This window comes from Punica granatum, chromosome 6 (assembly GCF_007655135.1).
Source record: "Punica granatum isolate Tunisia-2019 chromosome 6, ASM765513v2, whole genome shotgun sequence".
Lineage (NCBI taxonomy): Eukaryota > Viridiplantae > Streptophyta > Magnoliopsida > Myrtales > Lythraceae > Punica > Punica granatum.
The window spans coordinates 22,914,813-22,931,519 of NC_045132.1; the positions used below are offsets into that span (position 1 = coordinate 22,914,813).

General features: G+C 41.2%; 3 protein-coding genes and 1 pseudogene across 5 annotated transcripts; 1 reads left to right on the forward strand and 3 right to left on the reverse strand.

Moving 5' to 3' along the window:
- The first annotated feature begins 1,811 nt into the window (after positions 1-1,811).
- Positions 1,812-2,533, forward strand: LOC116211518. Its single transcript, XM_031545950.1, has one exon. The coding sequence runs from the start codon at positions 1,901-1,903 to the stop codon at positions 2,249-2,251; it is 351 nt and encodes a 116-aa protein (XP_031401810.1). The 5' UTR covers positions 1,812-1,900; the 3' UTR covers positions 2,252-2,533.
- On the reverse strand, positions 2,483-3,140 carry LOC116211519 (annotated as a pseudogene).
- Positions 3,141-4,292: 1,152 nt separating this feature from the next.
- On the reverse strand, positions 4,293-9,194 carry LOC116209779. 2 transcript variants are annotated; one of them, XM_031543459.1, is made up of 15 exons: positions 9,004-9,194; positions 7,929-8,094; positions 7,672-7,783; positions 7,468-7,596; positions 6,994-7,098; positions 6,695-6,778; positions 6,494-6,609; positions 6,307-6,408; positions 6,106-6,219; positions 5,955-6,011; positions 5,775-5,841; positions 5,111-5,164; positions 4,915-4,989; positions 4,782-4,817; positions 4,293-4,633 (listed from the first exon to the last, which is right to left on the reverse strand). In XM_031543459.1, the coding sequence occupies exons 2-15, from the start codon at positions 7,946-7,948 to the stop codon at positions 4,520-4,522; spliced, it is 1,185 nt and encodes a 394-aa protein (XP_031399319.1). In that variant the 5' UTR covers positions 7,949-8,094; positions 9,004-9,194; the 3' UTR covers positions 4,293-4,519. The 2 variants fall into 2 exon arrangements, with proteins under 2 accessions (XP_031399319.1, XP_031399320.1); XM_031543460.1 differs by lacking the exon at positions 9,004-9,194 and adding an exon at positions 8,263-8,411.
- Positions 9,195-10,983: 1,789 nt separating this feature from the next.
- On the reverse strand, positions 10,984-15,895 carry LOC116211782 (chloroplast sensor kinase, chloroplastic). Of its 2 annotated transcripts, XM_031546294.1 has the most exons (9): positions 15,328-15,887; positions 15,066-15,233; positions 14,555-14,842; positions 13,973-14,038; positions 13,822-13,890; positions 13,650-13,742; positions 13,179-13,387; positions 12,292-12,565; positions 10,984-11,788 (listed from the first exon to the last, which is right to left on the reverse strand). In XM_031546294.1, the coding sequence occupies exons 1-9, from the start codon at positions 15,778-15,780 to the stop codon at positions 11,534-11,536; spliced, it is 1,875 nt and encodes a 624-aa protein (XP_031402154.1). In that variant the 5' UTR covers positions 15,781-15,887; the 3' UTR covers positions 10,984-11,533. The 2 variants fall into 2 exon arrangements, with proteins under 2 accessions (XP_031402154.1, XP_031402155.1); XM_031546295.1 differs by lacking the exon at positions 10,984-11,788 and having other exon boundaries at positions 12,402-12,569; positions 15,328-15,895.
- Between the last annotated feature and the right edge of the window lie 812 nt (positions 15,896-16,707).

Below are 16,707 nucleotides of genomic sequence, written 5' to 3' on the forward strand. Positions count from 1 at the left end.
AATGAAAATCCTAAGCTATTCTTCATCATATCCGAAGAATTTGGTAATGGGAACGTGATAGCCGGGGCAAGGTTCATAGAGCACTAGCTTTCACCGTCAAGTTGTTACAGTGAAAAACCAATTCCAATGTGAATCAAAGGTGGCACTAAAGCTCCAAAATCCTTTAAATTACGGACTTGGAACTGCAGAGAACCACATAGACCCTGAGGTCATCTTCCAAGCAGAACTGCTGAAGCTTTAGCTTTAAGCAACCACGGAGCTACGCCTGGTGCATGAGAAGCACAAGTGGCACTCGGGAAATGATGACTACTACAAATGTGGTTCCCCGAGATGCAACTTAGCCTCCCTCTTGGGCTCCTAAAACCCACGTGCCCTAGGGCCACCTCCACCTGAACGATGGCTGGTTCCATAAGTGTCATGCTCCAAATGAAGCAACATGGAACTGCAACAGAGGCAGTTCCAGTGCTTTTCCCAACTTCTTACCTTAATGATGGACATGGAGGAAGATTTAATGCTGAAAGCATGACAGGGGCAGGAAGTAGAAGAGGAGAAGTTTCTAGGAAATAAGGGCTTCACCCTCGGGAATAGGACGCAGTACAAGCACTGCAGTCGAACGAATGGCGGTTATGGCATTGGACCTGGACCAGGCTACTGTAGAGCAGGGATGAATGGGTATCTAGGGCTGAGGGGCCATCGAGGTCACTCCAAAGGAAACTCACTTCGTGAGACTTGAGAGACCAGGAATGATGATAGTCACTACTATTCCCCAGATGGTATAGAACAGGAATTGTGAAATCATTGTCATGTCCTATTCCTACTTTACTATGTACGTGATAATCTTCGAGACGTTTAAGTACATGGCTCTCTTTGCTTCTCTTCCATTTTGAGATATACAAATCAGTTCATAGCATAGGCCACAAAATCGTCACAGCACCAGAGCTATTATGCTCGATCATGAACATATATCGGTTGGAACTGTTCTGTGAGGACAAGAGAGCTATAATATAAGGAGCAGGTCTTCATGCTCCTGAGGGTCTTTGTGTCTTGCTAGAAATTATAAAACAGTCATACAATCAGCATCAGAACACTCAGTTGCATTCTTTCTAATGGACCGTGCTATTTTGCTTTCGTATTTTCTTGAGGATAAATTGATGCATGCCAAATATTCAAGATCCATTTGTCAAGTGGATAGCAGCCGGGATTGAAGCACTATGAGGCAGCCAACTTGGTCTCAATCCAAAGGCTGATTTCGTCAAAAATGTGAGCCTTATGATGCATTCAAACTTGTGTTCCCTTTCACATCTCGGATTGCTGGCAAACTTGTCGTTCATCCCTTGACGTGGAAGTGAGTAACCATCCACTTCAGTTTACAAAGCGAAGGCATCTCCCATGTGAGTCTCAGCCAATAGCTGGGAAAAGAAAGATGTTCGAATTATGCACGCAACAGAATTGAAATTCATTATCAATTGAATTCAGAAGAACGGTCACGCGACACATTTATGTTCGATTCTGCAAATAAATAACTGCTTTTTCATCACGTTTTGCAATTTCTTCGGCTGACAATTATATGCTAAGATTCCTGAAAGCATTAAGAGGCTCCAACCGCCTCAGGGATCCCAAATTTTACCCCACATGGACACCTTTACAGATTCCTAGTGCCCCAATAATTTTCCAAGCTGAGAGAGAAGGAAGATAAGGCCATTTTGATATCTTTAGGTTTTCTTAAATTCAACGAGATTCGGCCAAAAGCAATGGCGATAAGATTCGCTCCCGCCATTTGAACAAGGACCTAATCAGGCCTTATAAATGGAGGTCAGAATATAGTTTCTTGGAGATCATCTTATCCGGTTCTAAAGCTTCCGCCTGCAAAAGAAGTAAGATACCCAAAAAGAAGGAAACAATGTCGTTCCAAAACTTTCCCAACCATCATTGGCACAACCATTACCGCCAGGCGGGGCCTCCTATGGCGTATGTCCATGAAGATGAAAGCTTTCCCAACCATCATGGGCACAACCTTCACCACCACGCGGGGCCTCCTGCGGCTTATGTATATGAAGAAGGCGAGCGAGGTAAGATAGCTCCAGCCAGGGCCCAGATGGCATATGAGTACGAACGCACACCGTCGTGGAACCAAGAAGAGAAGAGGAACAGCATTGCCCAGGAGGATGTTGATCGAGAAGCCGAGGAGTTCATCCTCATAGAGCACAAGAAGTTCGAGCGAAACAGGGGGCTAACCATGAAGAACGGGTGAAGGTGATGGAGCAGAGCATTAAATAAAAACCCATCGGGATTGTTTGTCCAACTAAATAAACAGTAATAAATGTCATGGGGTGTAATTCCATAATGAGTGTTTGTATGTATAACTCGTCGAATGTTTCCACATATATTTGCGAGCTTGCATGTCTTAGAAATGTTTCCTATCTTCTTCCTCATGAGTTCCACATTAATTGACTTTCGGACCGTCCTTTCTCGAATCGGGTTGTACAAGAGAACAGAACCAGAGACCACAATTACATAAGATTTTGTCTCAAAAGACACAATCCCACAAAATTTCTAGTGATTACAAGTTGCATTTCTCGGAGACCCTTCACACCATTGCGTCCTTGTCGCTAATGGAGAAAAAACCAACACCTACTATCAACCTGCCGGATCAAAAAACAAAACAAAAACAGAACAGAACAGATTAAAAAAAAACAGTCTTTTCCTCTGCAAACATGCTGCAATGGTTAGCTCAGACGACGAAGCGCCGACACGGAGGACAAGTCCTCTGTCTGCTCCCAAACCACTTCTCCAGACAACCTCTGTGGATCAAATGCCTGCAGCTCATCTCGCTCACCTCCTCTTCCTCCCCGAACCCGCACAGACACACGCAGCACTCCCCACAGTTACCGCCGCCGCAGAGGGCCTTGAACAGGACGCAGGGGACTCTGGCACGCGCCCTCCAATTGCATCGAGACCGGCGCCACGTGAAGCAATGATCTGAGCAGGCCCTCCAACAGCTCGACCCAGAAGACAGTGCTGACGACCACCGCCGGGAGCAGGCCGTCACCGGCGCTTGGGAAGTTCGAGAGCCCCATATATCTCCTCACTCTGTTGTGTTCCAACCAACCTTCAACGAACTATTCCATACGAGGTAACGAACTCGGGCTGTTCCTATAAATAGCCGTTTGGGCTTAATGGCCGTCAAATGGGCCGAACCAGGGGGCTCCGCGTTAGACGGTACACGTGGCGACACGTGTAAGGCTTAGGTTGTGCCACTTTGGGAAAGAGACCGTGTGGGCCCATTTTTCACGGTGAGCGTGGGGGTTAATAGAGTGTGGCCACGTGTCCGCGGGACTTTGAGCTGGCCAACGGCGCGCCGACATGGGTGACGTAGGTGGCCGGGCAGAAGTTTCTTGATTCCTGTGATGTGAATAACGGAGTGGGTGTTGAATAGATTTTCGGAAAAAAGTAAAAACTTCCTTTGAATTTAAAACAAATTGAACCATATGATTACTGTATGGACAAATAATAATTTGTGGTTCATTTCGTGAGACATAACGAACTTGATCGTTAATTTTTTCATCACTTTTAGTAAAAAAAAAATTGTTATTACTACCTTGAAACTTTCATTTTTTTTGCAATTTGATCTTAAAATTCGGAAAGAAAAAGGGAAAGGGGCTTGGGCCGCCGATCGGTGGCCCCGACCACAACCAAGGTTGTTGACACCCACAGAGGACTTTGGAAACCTTGAGGGTGGGGTCAAGGTCTCCGATTGGTAGTCTCAACCCCCAAATCGATTGGGATCTCGAGTTCGAGATCCTGATAGATTCAGAGGCAGGGCCGCATATCCTACCTCCATGGTCGTTGGTATCCTCTGTGGGTGCATATGACCTCGGTGGTGGGGTTGGGGTCGGGATCGCTGATCGACGGCCCCAGCCCCTTCTTATTCTTTTTCGAATTTTAGGATCAAATTGAAAATGTTATAAGTTTGAGGATAATAATGACAAAAAAAAATATCAAAATATGACTATTATTTATCCCTAAAAAAATCACATGATCCAATTTATCTTAAACTCAAACTACAATGGAGATTTTTGTACTTTTACCTAGATTTTTTCATTCTTTACTGAAAAAAAACTGATTAGGTTCGAATTAAGCAAAATCAGCCCGGATCGGCTAGAAGAGTTTATTCGGTCGTCATTTACATGCTAAATGCAAGTACACCGTTTTCTCGGACATCAAGGTAACTGTATCCGAGTGCGTGCACGTCACTGCAATGAGGTTGGTCAAGTTCATTCACCGCCCCCCTGTGAATTGTAATGCTAACCTTTATTTTGACGTGGAAAATTACAGCATATACCTGTTTTTGTTACAACACGGATCATAGCCTCTGCTGGAGATAGAGGATTGGGACAATTACGATACTCAGATCGAAAAGAATGGCTAATAGTTATGATATCTGCACTTGGTAAAGAAATCTACAGATACGCTGCTCCTCCGAGGGCTGTTTGCTGAGAGGAGTAGTAGTGAGTCCCTCTCAGAGTGATTTCAACTTGGGAGGATCGATTCCCATAGAGCTGAAGTAAGCCCTCTCAGCTTTCTTCATTCGATCATCGAATATAAACCACTCCTTTCGACACCGCAACCTCACCTGTACAAACCATTTTAGTCGAAAGACAAATCTTTAGCTGAGAATTCACTTCCCAACTCTACGATTTATAAGTGATGCAGAAATCAGACTCTTTCTCGAGTTTTTTGTAAAATGAAACACTAATTTGACAGTGAAGGGTTGGGCTTACCGCTCTCCACGGCGAATGCCCCTCGTATTTTTCTCCCTGTTAAAAGACCGAAAGCATATTATGAACAATATAAGGACTAAATTTATCGATCTCGATGGCCTTTTTAGTACGATCCATTTATTATTCTGTTTACCTGACTTCCGAGCGAAGGCAAAGATTGATGAACCACCCACTGAGCATCAACGACTCCGATTTTCTCATGGGCAGGCTGCTCAATAACAATAACAGCGAACTAAGCAAAAAACATATACATGCAAATACATAACATAAAAGTATAATCGGAACTGAAACAAATTTCGCATAGGTAAAGGAATTTGAAGTTCACAGACCTCTACGCATTTTCTGAGGGCAAAGTCGATACCCCATCCATGGACCAAGTCATTCTGCAGAATACCATAGTAATTTAATCAATTATATTCCTTTATTACTTAGGTTAATAAGAAAAAAAGCACAAACTTTTCACATTTTAACAATTTTAGCACAAATTTTTTTTCCTTAACCTAAAAAATACACAAACTTTCGATTTGATAACAATTCTAACACGGCGTCAACTTTTCCGTTAATTTGGACAGAAATTGCTGCCGCATAGATCGAGTGGGACCCACCATTTATTTATAATAAAATTATTTTAGAAAATAACAAAAGAAATTTAAAAAAAAAAAAGGCAAAAACCAAAATCGGGAAGGAGGGGCAGTGGCCGATGGTGGGGGCCTCGTTACCACACCCCCCCCCCCCCCCCCCCCCCCCCGATTGGGGTTGTTGGCAACCACAGAGGGCGCCACTCAACCTATGTGTCAACAATTTCCATCCAAATTAACGGAAAAAATGACGTAGTGCTAGAATTATTATTAAATTGACAGTTTATGCATTTTTAGGTTAAGGAAAAAAGTTCGTGCTAAAATTATTAAAATGTGAAAAGTTTGTGCTTTTTTTGGTTATTAACCCTATTTTTATTTCATTTGCATCTCGTTTTTCCATTTCCTTCTTTTTTACCTGAATCATATGCCAGATACAGCGCCATGCATCTCTTGAGAACACGGGAGCCATGATCTCAATAAACCTGCATACATGAAATCTCAAATATAATTCCTGTCTTGTTACTTAAATCAGGTCTCGAAAAGAACTCAATTGCACAGAACAATTAATGCAGACAATGCTCTAAGCTATTCATACGCTGCACATGGAGGTAGATGTGGGTCAGGACACCTCCCAGGCTTCTCTTCGGTTTCTCTGAGGAAAAGTTGAAGAGGGATCTCTACATTAACTATCAGCTAAATAATTCTAAATGTGCAGAAATTAGATGTAATAGCACAACTCTTCTCACTTGTGGACTTCACGATCATCCCTTCTTTTAGTCATCTGCCATGTTATCTTTCTGTTTGGCTCAAGACCAGGCTGAGAGATTTCCAACCCATGCTTCCTCGCCAATTTTAAGTATCTATAATGCCACCATACATTGACAAAGTGAAACTAAAGTGATCTGAAATGATATTAGAGGAGGGTTTGAGCTGGATATACTGCTTACTCTTCCGCATCAAAATTCTCGACACCAAGATCTTCATCCCATATGAATATGTAATCATATGCCGCCACTATGTCTGGGTGCAAAAATCGCTTTGCATACCACCTAGGCCATAATTTTAGATAATGTAAGTCTCAAAAACAAATGCGGAACTAATTTATTCATTTTATAGTAGACATGAGCCCCTCACCATTTTGTCTGCTTTCTAGCACTAATGTGTATAGCCCGCTTGGACCACTCAAACTCATCCCATTCGGTGGTTCGGCCATCGTAGTGGAACAAAACAATTGTGAAGTTCTCTGAAAACTGTTGAAGAAACAAACTCAGGTGTGCTTGCACATTGACGACTGCCAAAGATGGAGAGAATACCAGAGAAGAGAGGAAAGTTAACCTTTTTGACTGCAGCATCAATATTGTTTCTCTGATCATAACCAACAGTAAAGGTCACAAGATACCTCGGTCTGCTGGTTAAATCCTGTAGAAAGCAAATGAATGAGCTTCTACAATGAGAAGGTTAAATTACTGTATTTCCAATTTGATAAAAACAATTAAATTGTATATTCAGTTGAAATTTAACGTTAGGGTAAATTTTTCTAGCATTAACATTTTCAACATGAATCACAATGTTTGGAGGAACACTATAAGAAAACCCTACAATTCGAAGACATTTCATATTAAGCATGAATATACCTCGCTGGGGTTACCCCACAATTTGTGCAGATAAAAGTCCGATTCAGCAGCAATAATTTTCGGTGCCAATCTTTCAGCCCCACGTGGATTTGAGGAAACCCAGATCTAAAGGGGACAGAAAGGATTTCCGAATAAATTCAAGAGAAAAGTGAGAATATCAGACAAAATGAAACAGAGATGGATCCTGCTATTTAAATTATTAATGGATCATCTATCAAGTATGTGCTGAGAATTAATGTGAAGAATTCACATATAGGGGAACAAGTCGGATGAACTCTTCAAAGGAAAATGAAGGCATTGTTTCAGTCCAACGTAAGTAATAGGTAGAAAGTGTTGTGCGCTGATTAACTAAATAGGATCAAACAGAAAGCAACAAACTGGGAAATCTCAGGGTATAAAACATGTAACTCGTCGAATTTACGGGAAAATATACAGAGAGCTACCATACTGAACCTGAGGGAAAAGGGTATATACCTTTGATGTGTCATTCAAATGTGGGGATTCAGTAGGAGCATTTGAAACTGGTACGTTCAAGATCCCTGTCTTTTCCCCTTCTAATTTTGAGAGATCAGCCTCGGGAAGAAGACTTGATGAGAGATTAAACTGGAAAATTAAGGAATGTAAGTAACTAAAAATTTTACAAAGTACAATCAACAATAATGCAACAGTGGCATGTACCTTTGTTAATGAAAGAGTAGGAAAAGAAACTCCAATGAAGAATCCAAAAAGTACTCCGGCAAAGCTTGTCAAAATTATCCTCATAGTATCAGTAGGCTTTCTACTAACTACACTGTAGCCAACAAGAGGCACGTATGAGGCCAATTTAATAGCTCAAAAAGAAGGGAGGGGGACATGTTGGGGGAAGAGTTCTTAATGAATCTAAACCTATAACACTATAAGAGAGAGAATCTATCAGTAATTTTAGGAGCCAGAACCTGCGTGGGAGATTGCCCATGTTATCAACAATATTCTAAGTAGGTATTCCCCAAAAGATGAACCATAATCGGGAAGCAACCACTGCTCTGCATTTGTTAAGAGGCTCCCAAGCTGCCTAGATATTCGTGCAGAGATGTTGATACTTGAGGATCGTTCAGCGAGGACCTATACATCCAGAAATATTTACAACCTCAAAAAATAAGATAAAGAAAGACATTATGCAAGCATGTATAACTCTGTAATGGTCATAACTAACTACTCCTCTAGATACTAAAAATTTACTCTATACACAGCAACAAATATGATCTCACAAATTACAATTAGGAAACTAACTCTGGACAACTAAGCCCAAAACTTGAAAATAATGGTTGCACTTCACGAAACTACAAACGAACACAGCTTAGATGTTCAAAGCGCTTCCATATCTTCGCACCCTAAGCCTCTCCTCCCTTGCCCTCCCTCTCTCTCAACCCTCCCGGCTATAGCAGTTATATACCAGGAAGCAAAACTAAAGAAAACATGAACTCAACCTCCCTCAAATCCTCGATATTCTCACCACACTCACACTGCGTACAGTTCAAAAGTCCTCATATCAATTAATCTCAAGAAGGAAGCAAGCATGTGCATTGTCCAACGCAACTGCTCTCAGAAACAAGCAACCATGTGCACAGTTTGACATTAAAAAAGCTTAATCTTTTCACGTCCAAACAAGACCAAAAGCACCTCAAATGGGAGTGCGCCCCTTAAGCCTTTACAACCAAATCACTCAAACTTAAAATAATACATAATATGCCCGGAAGTCCAGATCGCTTTCACCGTTGCAAACAACCCAAGCTTGCTTTCAGCTGAAGATATTGAGGTAAAGTCAAAATACGTTAGCCTAAGCTCAAAGCTAGGTCAAACAGAGAAAGCAAGCAGTCCAATTCAGGTCATGAAGTATGGGAATGAGCAGAATGGAGACGGTGAGCTTGATTGAACTTCAAAATGGAGCTCCGCAGCTGCTCATAACAGTCTAGCAGCATTGAACAGCTTTCACCGCCCAAAAAAAAAAGGATGAGCTTTGCGGATTCCCACCTGAACGAACAGCGGGCGGAGGAAGATCTATGCAGTTGCAGAGGGGAGAGCGCAGAGGAAGGGGAGACTGAGATCAAAATCCTGCCGGAGTGGAAGATTGAATCCAAGGGAGAAAGGAGGAAGACAATTGACGGAAGCTGGGGAATGGAAATTCTTCTGTTGTTGATTTTGGAATGTTATACCCGCCAATCCCATCGTTTAAGCTCCGCATTAAATAAAAATTAAATTAGGCAAAAAAAAAAATCGGAATTTTGTTTTTTGCCCTTTTAACACTCTAATTTTTTTCAATAAAAAAGAATCCCTTAATTTTATCAATGTTGGCACGAACTCTTTTCATTTGCATGAAAATACAACAATATGATATGTCGACGGGCATTCTGATTTCAAATAGATGTCGGGGATTCTAATCCGAACTATGTCTTAGGTATGAACATCAAACGGGAGAATTTTACGATCTCTTATGCTTTATTTGGGAACTATAAATAATAATATTTATTTTAAATTATAATGATTGTGTTATTAAATTACGAGAAAAAATAATGAATAGTTGAGAGAATGGTAATGATTGTGTTATTGAATTGTGGAAAAAGCAATGAATAGTTGAGAGAATTTAGTATTATAAATTGAATTAAATTATTTAAAAATTTAAAAATTTTAATAATTATTTTGTAGAATTGAAAATACGTGGAGTTAAGTGGAATATAATTAAAAAAAAATCCGAAGCCAAACATAACCTTAGTTAGATTCTCCATTTATATCTCTAATCTTTGGGTCAGCATATGAGTATCGATTCATCAATTACGCAAGAGATTAATGTAACAAACCGGACTAGATGATTCGTCACGTCAAATAAGTATGATTAATAATAGATTAGTCGCGGGTTTGGGATGATACACACGGAAAAGATGGCCTAATTATGTCCGCTAGTCGATTGGTGCCAAACCTTTTCTTTTTTCTTTCTTTTCCCCCGGTCGAAGAATTAATAAGAACACTAATAAAGACGAGGGGAAAGTTTGAAACGGACGGTTTTCTTCAACTGTCGTTACTGGCGGCTTTTCTTGTATTTTTCAACTTCATAATTATTTCAACTTTTGATTGGATCTTTCGTTTGGAGTTACCGAAGTTTCCGGTACATTAATTAGGTCCCCTTTGGTTTCATGATGTGATTTGAGAATCATGATTTTGATTTTAACTCTACTCACTACACAACAAAAATACACGTTTCCCAAGTCAAATTTATAATACCATCTCATTTGTCTTTTTCCACAATCAAAATCAAAATCAAAATCAAATTTAGTTTAACTCTGAAACCAAACGCCTCCTTAGATTTTTAAGAAATGTTGAAATTATTATCATCGATTATCGTTATTAAGGAAGCATTGCTTATTTATATTTATAAGTAGTAAACACTAAACATCGGGTCATTCCGATATTCCATCAAGAGCCTTCAGTCGAATCGATAGAGAGATTTTATGCGTTGTGGCCGAGATCGATATCTGAATTAGGAGCAAATGCACCTAAACCTAACTGGTCAAATATCAAGAAATTCTCCTTCAATGGTTGTGGCCCTGGAGACCAGCAAGTCCATTGAAAATGAGATCTAGTCCATGAGAGGTCCTAATCACAATTTGCGGCAATCAAGTCGATCGGGTTTCTTCATTTCTTTTATATTTTGAAAATTACCATCGGATTCCGAACGCAAATCAACCCGTCTTCTGAAAGTGAAGATTCAAATGGCTAAAAAGAAATAAAATAAAATAAATAAGACGATTAAGCCTAACGCGCTTTGTACATTGAGAAAGAGAAGACGAACAAAAGGCCACGGTTGACTTTGGGGAGGTGGAAGTCTGCACTCCAGCAAAGTCAACTCGCGGCATGGCCGTACGGACATCAAGGGGAGCCCAACAACGTGGATTTTGACCTCAACAGAGTAACAGCCCATCTCATTAGCCGTTGGTCTCCATCCTGTAAAATTTCTGATAGCTTAAGAAAAAGTAAAATGGAGATCACCATTTATACATGATTGTATGCCCGAACTTTGTGTCGAACAGGTACATATATCGGACAAGCCGAAAACCAAGTTCAGCCAACTTGATTGTATGCATACATCAAAAGTGATCGAGTCGAAGAACGTATTGTCATGTGTCAAGAGGAATCTAATAGACCAACACATCCAATAGAGACAGGACGGAATCGTATGGACTCCAGAATATCCCGCCTTCCTTCCCCCATTCTCGACTCTCGGATGTATACTGCATCTATAGCATAAATCAGTGTGACAAGTAAATTTTCTCCGCTACGCGAGAATTCGTGAGGACTCCTTATGGTATGCTATGTACAAATTTTCACAAACAGTGCCGTAAAGTGGAAGCAACTTTACAGGACCAGCAACTGAAGTTGAAAGTGCACAAAGGTTTTAAATCCTTCGGGTTCATACCAGTTCAGGTACCTAAGCGCTGAATCGGATCCACTTTCATCCATTCTCTGGGGAGATAAGCAATCATTTTCCATCAGCACTCCGACCTTCCAGCTAATCTTTCTGATCCGGTTTATCTTTCTCGGGTATTGATGTGAAAGAGGGAACCCAAAGTTCGACGCGGGTCCCACCAGCTCCAAGGGCTGCACCAGATGTCCTGGGAGATATCACTCTCACGACACATCCATAGCCCTCTAGTATCTCGCGAGCAACAGTGAGACCTGCAACGAAGTTCCACGTCATGTTGTCCTCAACCATATCCTCAGACAAAAGGCCCGGCCCAAACGGTGTCAGCGAGTGCATCTGAGTCTGCAGGCAGATAAGGGATGCACTACTACTTAGTTAAATGGGCAGAATCACAGTAGGGAGAACTTATGCATAAGCAATAAAATCTTCCATTCGCTTCGATCTTATCTAAACTACAAAAGCTCGTTGTCACGCTTCTAACTATTTCCTTCCTCATCTTCTAATAGATCACCAGAAACTTTTCTAAAAGTCTAAGCTTATCAGATCACAGTGGGTCATATGCTCATTACTTAACACTCCCCATGGTAACCTAAAATTGATTGAGGGGAAGATAAGTGAACAGGTTCGCTCTAATATGACGGTAGAAGCACAACCAGCAGATACAAGAAACTAGTTCGATGAAAGCACTGGATATTATATCTTTTAGTATTCTCAATTTAACCTTTAACTATCTGCGATTTTAGGGGGAGGGAGAGAGGTTCCACGGACCGATATTCTCCCATTTTCTCATGATTTCTTGCAAGACATGAACCACAAAATATCATTAGAAAACAAACTAGATATACCATGTAGTGCATGTCAGGACCGTCATCATCAATCACAACGAGAGCACCGCCTGCTGGTGCTCCAGTTGATACAATTTCGACTCTACCACCGACTTGAGTTCGCAATAATGCACCCTCGATCAAGTTGCTCAGAGCTTGGCGCAGAGCAGGCTCCTCTACTGCGACTTCCAGGGTGTGCGAGAGTTCGCTGAGTTCTACAACTCTTTGCTGCCTATGAGCAAGTGGGCTTATGGCTTCAACAAGATCAGACAGCACATCAGAAATACTGCACGGTCTTCCTGACAAGAAGAAAAACTGTCAGAAAATATCTAGACGGCTTAATACATAGATTAGATTTAGAATAATTGCATTTCAATCTAGACATTTCCAGTTCAATTTTTAAGTTCTTTCTGAAAGAATTTTGAGATGTTAAATATCAATTACTTTTTTCTAAATGAAGGGTAATGATAAATTTGATGTTTGGGCCTGCGTGCCAATTTTAGTTTTTGTGTGGTCCAAACTGCTTGGGAATATCGTCTATCTGAGTTAATAAAGAGCATCGCTTACAATTTAAAATATAAAAATAAAAAAAAAATAAAAAAAATTGATGTTTCCAGGGGATGCTATGACAAATTGCTCAAGCTCAATTGGAATTCTGCTTAGGAAAAGCTTCTGACTCAAAAAAACGTTTTTCAGTCCCATTTTAATCTAAAGAGAGATCATCACAAACATTGTCTTTATTACTTCATCCATCGCCAGCATGATTCAGATCAAGAATGGCAACTCTCATGAATTTTCCCCTACTGTAGCATTAGAAATCTGACAGTACGAGCAATAGGAAAAGACGCATTTCTGGATTTGCTTCATCAGATACAAGGGTGAAATCTGAGGATGCCCTTCACCATTACCTGATTCCATGTTGCCGTAGAGGGGCCAGCGCCAGAGGTGGCATCGGCAACTCCAAATCCTTAACTGCTGAATCCGGAGAAAACCTGCCAATGGTGGAAGTTTCTTGTGATGACTTGTTGGACAAATGAGGCGTCACAGATTTCTGATGGCCATAAGTTAAACCATTCATCTTCTTCAAATTTTCCTCATTGTAGCGCATTATATTAGCCTGAAAAGCAAACGATCAGTCACACAACACAACACTGGCAATTTTTATCTGCAAGGCAGTTCGAAAAAGGTTCAACGCTCTTTGACTGGCAACTTGCACAAATTCTTTCATCAGCTGGATGGGATAATTCATCTCATAATAATATTGTGAGAATCCATATAACAAATGATAACCTAAGAGACGTAATGAGTAATACAATGATAGTCAAACATGTATACAAGCAACTATCAACGACTAAAGAAGGGATAGCAACATGTAATACCTTTGTCAGGTGTACCGCTTCCTGGAGCTGTTTTAGAGTATCCCTAATTTGATCACCTTGTACCAGAATGTCTTCAACAATGTCATATGCAATCTGCAGTGTGGATCTAAATTCTTAGAAATATGGAACTCCATATACTTCCTAAGGCAGTCAAGGTAAGGTATTTACAAACCTCACTTCTTTTCATGTGCATGGACAACATCTTAGTCAAAGTTTGGATGCTAGATAGTGGACCACGAATCTATAAAAAATTTAGACAAATAAGAAACTATCAGTCATTGTAATGCTGAAGCAACCATGAAAAGTAACAAAGGAACTCTTACTTGCTCAACTAAATTGCTCATACGGACATTATTTTGCCAAGAAGATTGCTGAAGCAACAATGCTTTCTGCAGAATAGAGAGCAGGTAAGTAGGAATCTCATGTGAAATGCCAAAAGAACCAGAGTCTCGGCTAATGTCGGGTGCAATTGATGAAGATACAAATCCTATGTTTAATCGGGGCTAACAAAATGTGACAAGCAACGGAGAGTAAGAAAACAAGAAAATCATTCCAAAGAACAAACAGCTGAACCCGCTGAATGAGCAGATTCTGCTCCATAAAAATGGGAACAAAACAGTAAGTTTAAGATCATCCTCTACTGCTCCCTCTAACCCTGATTGTTATAAAATAATTTGACTTATAGACTCGACATCATAAATCATAAGAAACTGCCACAATTCATGCGGTAAACCATTAGTTGAATTTATTTTTTTCTGATAATTAAAATTGTCCAGGATGACTTGTTAGATAGATAGACTCAATGAAGTAAAGCTAACAAAGACAAAGACTTAGCAAACTACAGTGTCAGTATAAAATAAGAGAAGAACATTCCAGTACTCTATACCAAAGGAATATCATTCTACCTGATCCATAACATACGCCATTGCCAAAGAACGAGAGATGTTGATTGCATTTGATCTTTGCTCAGAAGACAACATGTACATTCGCGGTTTCTCATCCATAAAACTTGGAATATCTCTCAACTTAATACCCATTCCTGAAGGTGGCAAAGCATATGCTTCCTCGGGGGAAGGGCTGTGCAATAACTCGTGCTCTTCCCTCGTTGGAAGCTCAACCACCAAAAACCCAACTACAAAAGGGTGCTTCACCATCGGAAAAACCACAGCCCTGCATTCCGGCACCTCCTCATCCTACCACAACCCAATAACCATCTCAATGTCAATGCTACCAGAGGAAAGTGCACTGCAATATTGTTGAGCTGATAGTAGAAACATTCTAAATACGACGCAAATAATCAACAAGCCACGGCGTAATCACCCACTCGAGAAAATTATATAAGAAACATATCTAATACCAAGCTTCACGGCAATTGAGAACAACAAAGGACTCAATACAGCAAAGAGAGGAGAATACTTGTTGATTGGATAAAGCAGCTTCAGCGGCGCGCAGTCCTGTTGGAACATTGAAATTTCCGATCAAAATGACAACGCCCGGCGCATTGACTGCCTGCTCAGGATAGGAAGTAACTCGGCGCAGCTCAAGGCGGTCCATAACGTAACTACCAGCTGGTCTTACGTACACCTGCTTAAGCATCATCATCGTCATCGTCATAAAAAATTATCTATTTAGGATTTCCGAGCAACCAAATGGTAAACAGCTGGAGCTTGAAACTAACCGAGAGCAGAGCATCGGGATCAACAATGCGTCGAAACAGGTCAAGCTGCTCGATGCATAGCCTCTGGAAATCGGGACTCGGAAGCACCAGCCCGCTCCTCCGGTCCTTCTCGATCCTCTGCATAAACTCCACCGGCGAATTCGACGCTCTACGGATAGCGGACGCGACAGCGGAGGCGGAAGGCACCAGCGGTGATCCCTGGGAGTCATCATCCGCAACGTGGTGGAGAGGCGGGCCAGGTGTGGTGTTGAGGAGGGAGGCAGAGTCGCGGGAGGCGCAGAGAGGGGAGAGCTTCTGAGAGGCGGGGCTCGGCCTGGTGGAGTTGCATTTGCAGGCGAGGTGGAGGAGGCTGCAGGTTGTGGCGGTGGCTGTGGCGGTGGCGGTGGCTGTGGCGGCGGCGGCGGCGGGGTTGGAGAGGAGGGACTGAGGTGTGGCGATGGAGGGGATGAGCATTGTATTGGCACTGAACTGAGTGGCTGAGGAGAACGATGATGACTACAGTCTTCCCCCAGGAGAAATATGAGCCAAGAGAGGGGACGAAGGGCCTTTCTGAAATTCAGATTCCCTCCTGGGGCCTTTTACGATTTCTTGCTACTTTTGTACTTGAGAGAAAGGACCAATGTGCAATATTGCAAATTGGCCTTTTGTCTTCGGATAATCCCAATAAATAAATTCTTTTCTCGGTAGATGTTGATAAATAATCCAATAGAATAATTATTAAAATTACTTACCAAAAAAAATATTAATAACCTTAAAATTAAATTACTCTTTTTGTTTTTATTGAAGTTCCAATGGTTCATACAGACTCAGGCTCATTTTCACTTAAAAGCTCAAATTTATAAGTGGTGGTATTCAATAGGGGTGTGCACGGGTACCGGGTATACCCAGAACCGGTCGGAACCTACCCGTTAGGGTAGGATCCGGATAGCTCGTATTGAAAATAGGGTAGGTTCCGGGTATTAAAATTAGGAACCGATGAAAATCGGTTCCGGTTCCGGTTCCTGCCTACAAGGTACCCGGAACCGGTTATTTATTAAAATAAAAAAGATGAAAGAGTAAATTTACTGTCTCCTCTAATGAATCAGAACAGAGGCACTTTGTTGTGTGAGATCGTATTATTGATGTTTAATTTTGTTGATGAATTGATGAGACATATATATATTTTTTGTTGTGGATTAATCTAAATCAATGTTGGTATTCTATTTGGCGTGATTACTAATTATATATGTGAAATTTTTGGTTTTATTTAGCGAAATAAAAAAAATTACAGCTTGCAACAGGGTACCCGGAACCTGTGGTATAGTACAGGTTCCGGGTAGATTCCGGTTCCAAGATTCAACAGGGTAGGGTCCGGTTCCAAAATTTTGGAACCTGTCCCTT

What these genes read in the sequence shown, in the direction of transcription:
- LOC116211782 (XM_031546294.1), bottom strand. Translation starts at nt 15,780, where the DNA reads ATGCTCATCCCCTCCATCGCCACACCTCAGTCCCTCCTCTCCAACCCC. An exon ending in TGAGCAATTTAGTTGAGCAA is followed by an intron (nt 13,891 to 13,972) that starts GTAAGAGTTCCT and finishes AATTTTTTATAG; the next exon opens with ATTCGTGGTCCACTATCTAG. An exon ending in AAGCGGTACACCTGACAAAG is followed by an intron (nt 13,388 to 13,649) that starts GTATTACATGTT and finishes TTTGCTTTTCAG; the next exon opens with GCTAATATAATGCGCTACAA.
- LOC116209779 (XM_031543459.1), bottom strand. Translation starts at nt 7,948, where the DNA reads ATGGGCAATCTCCCACGCAG. An exon ending in ATGGGCAATCTCCCACGCAG is followed by an intron (nt 7,784 to 7,928) that starts GTTCTGGCTCCT and finishes TGTTGGCTACAG; the next exon opens with TGTAGTTAGTAGAAAGCCTA. An exon ending in CATCTACCTCCATGTGCAGC is followed by an intron (nt 5,842 to 5,954) that starts GTATGAATAGCT and finishes TCATGTATGCAG; the next exon opens with GTTTATTGAGATCATGGCTC.
- LOC116211518 (XM_031545950.1), top strand. Translation starts at nt 1,901, where the DNA reads ATGTCGTTCCAAAACTTTCCCAACCATCATTGGCACAACCATTACCGC.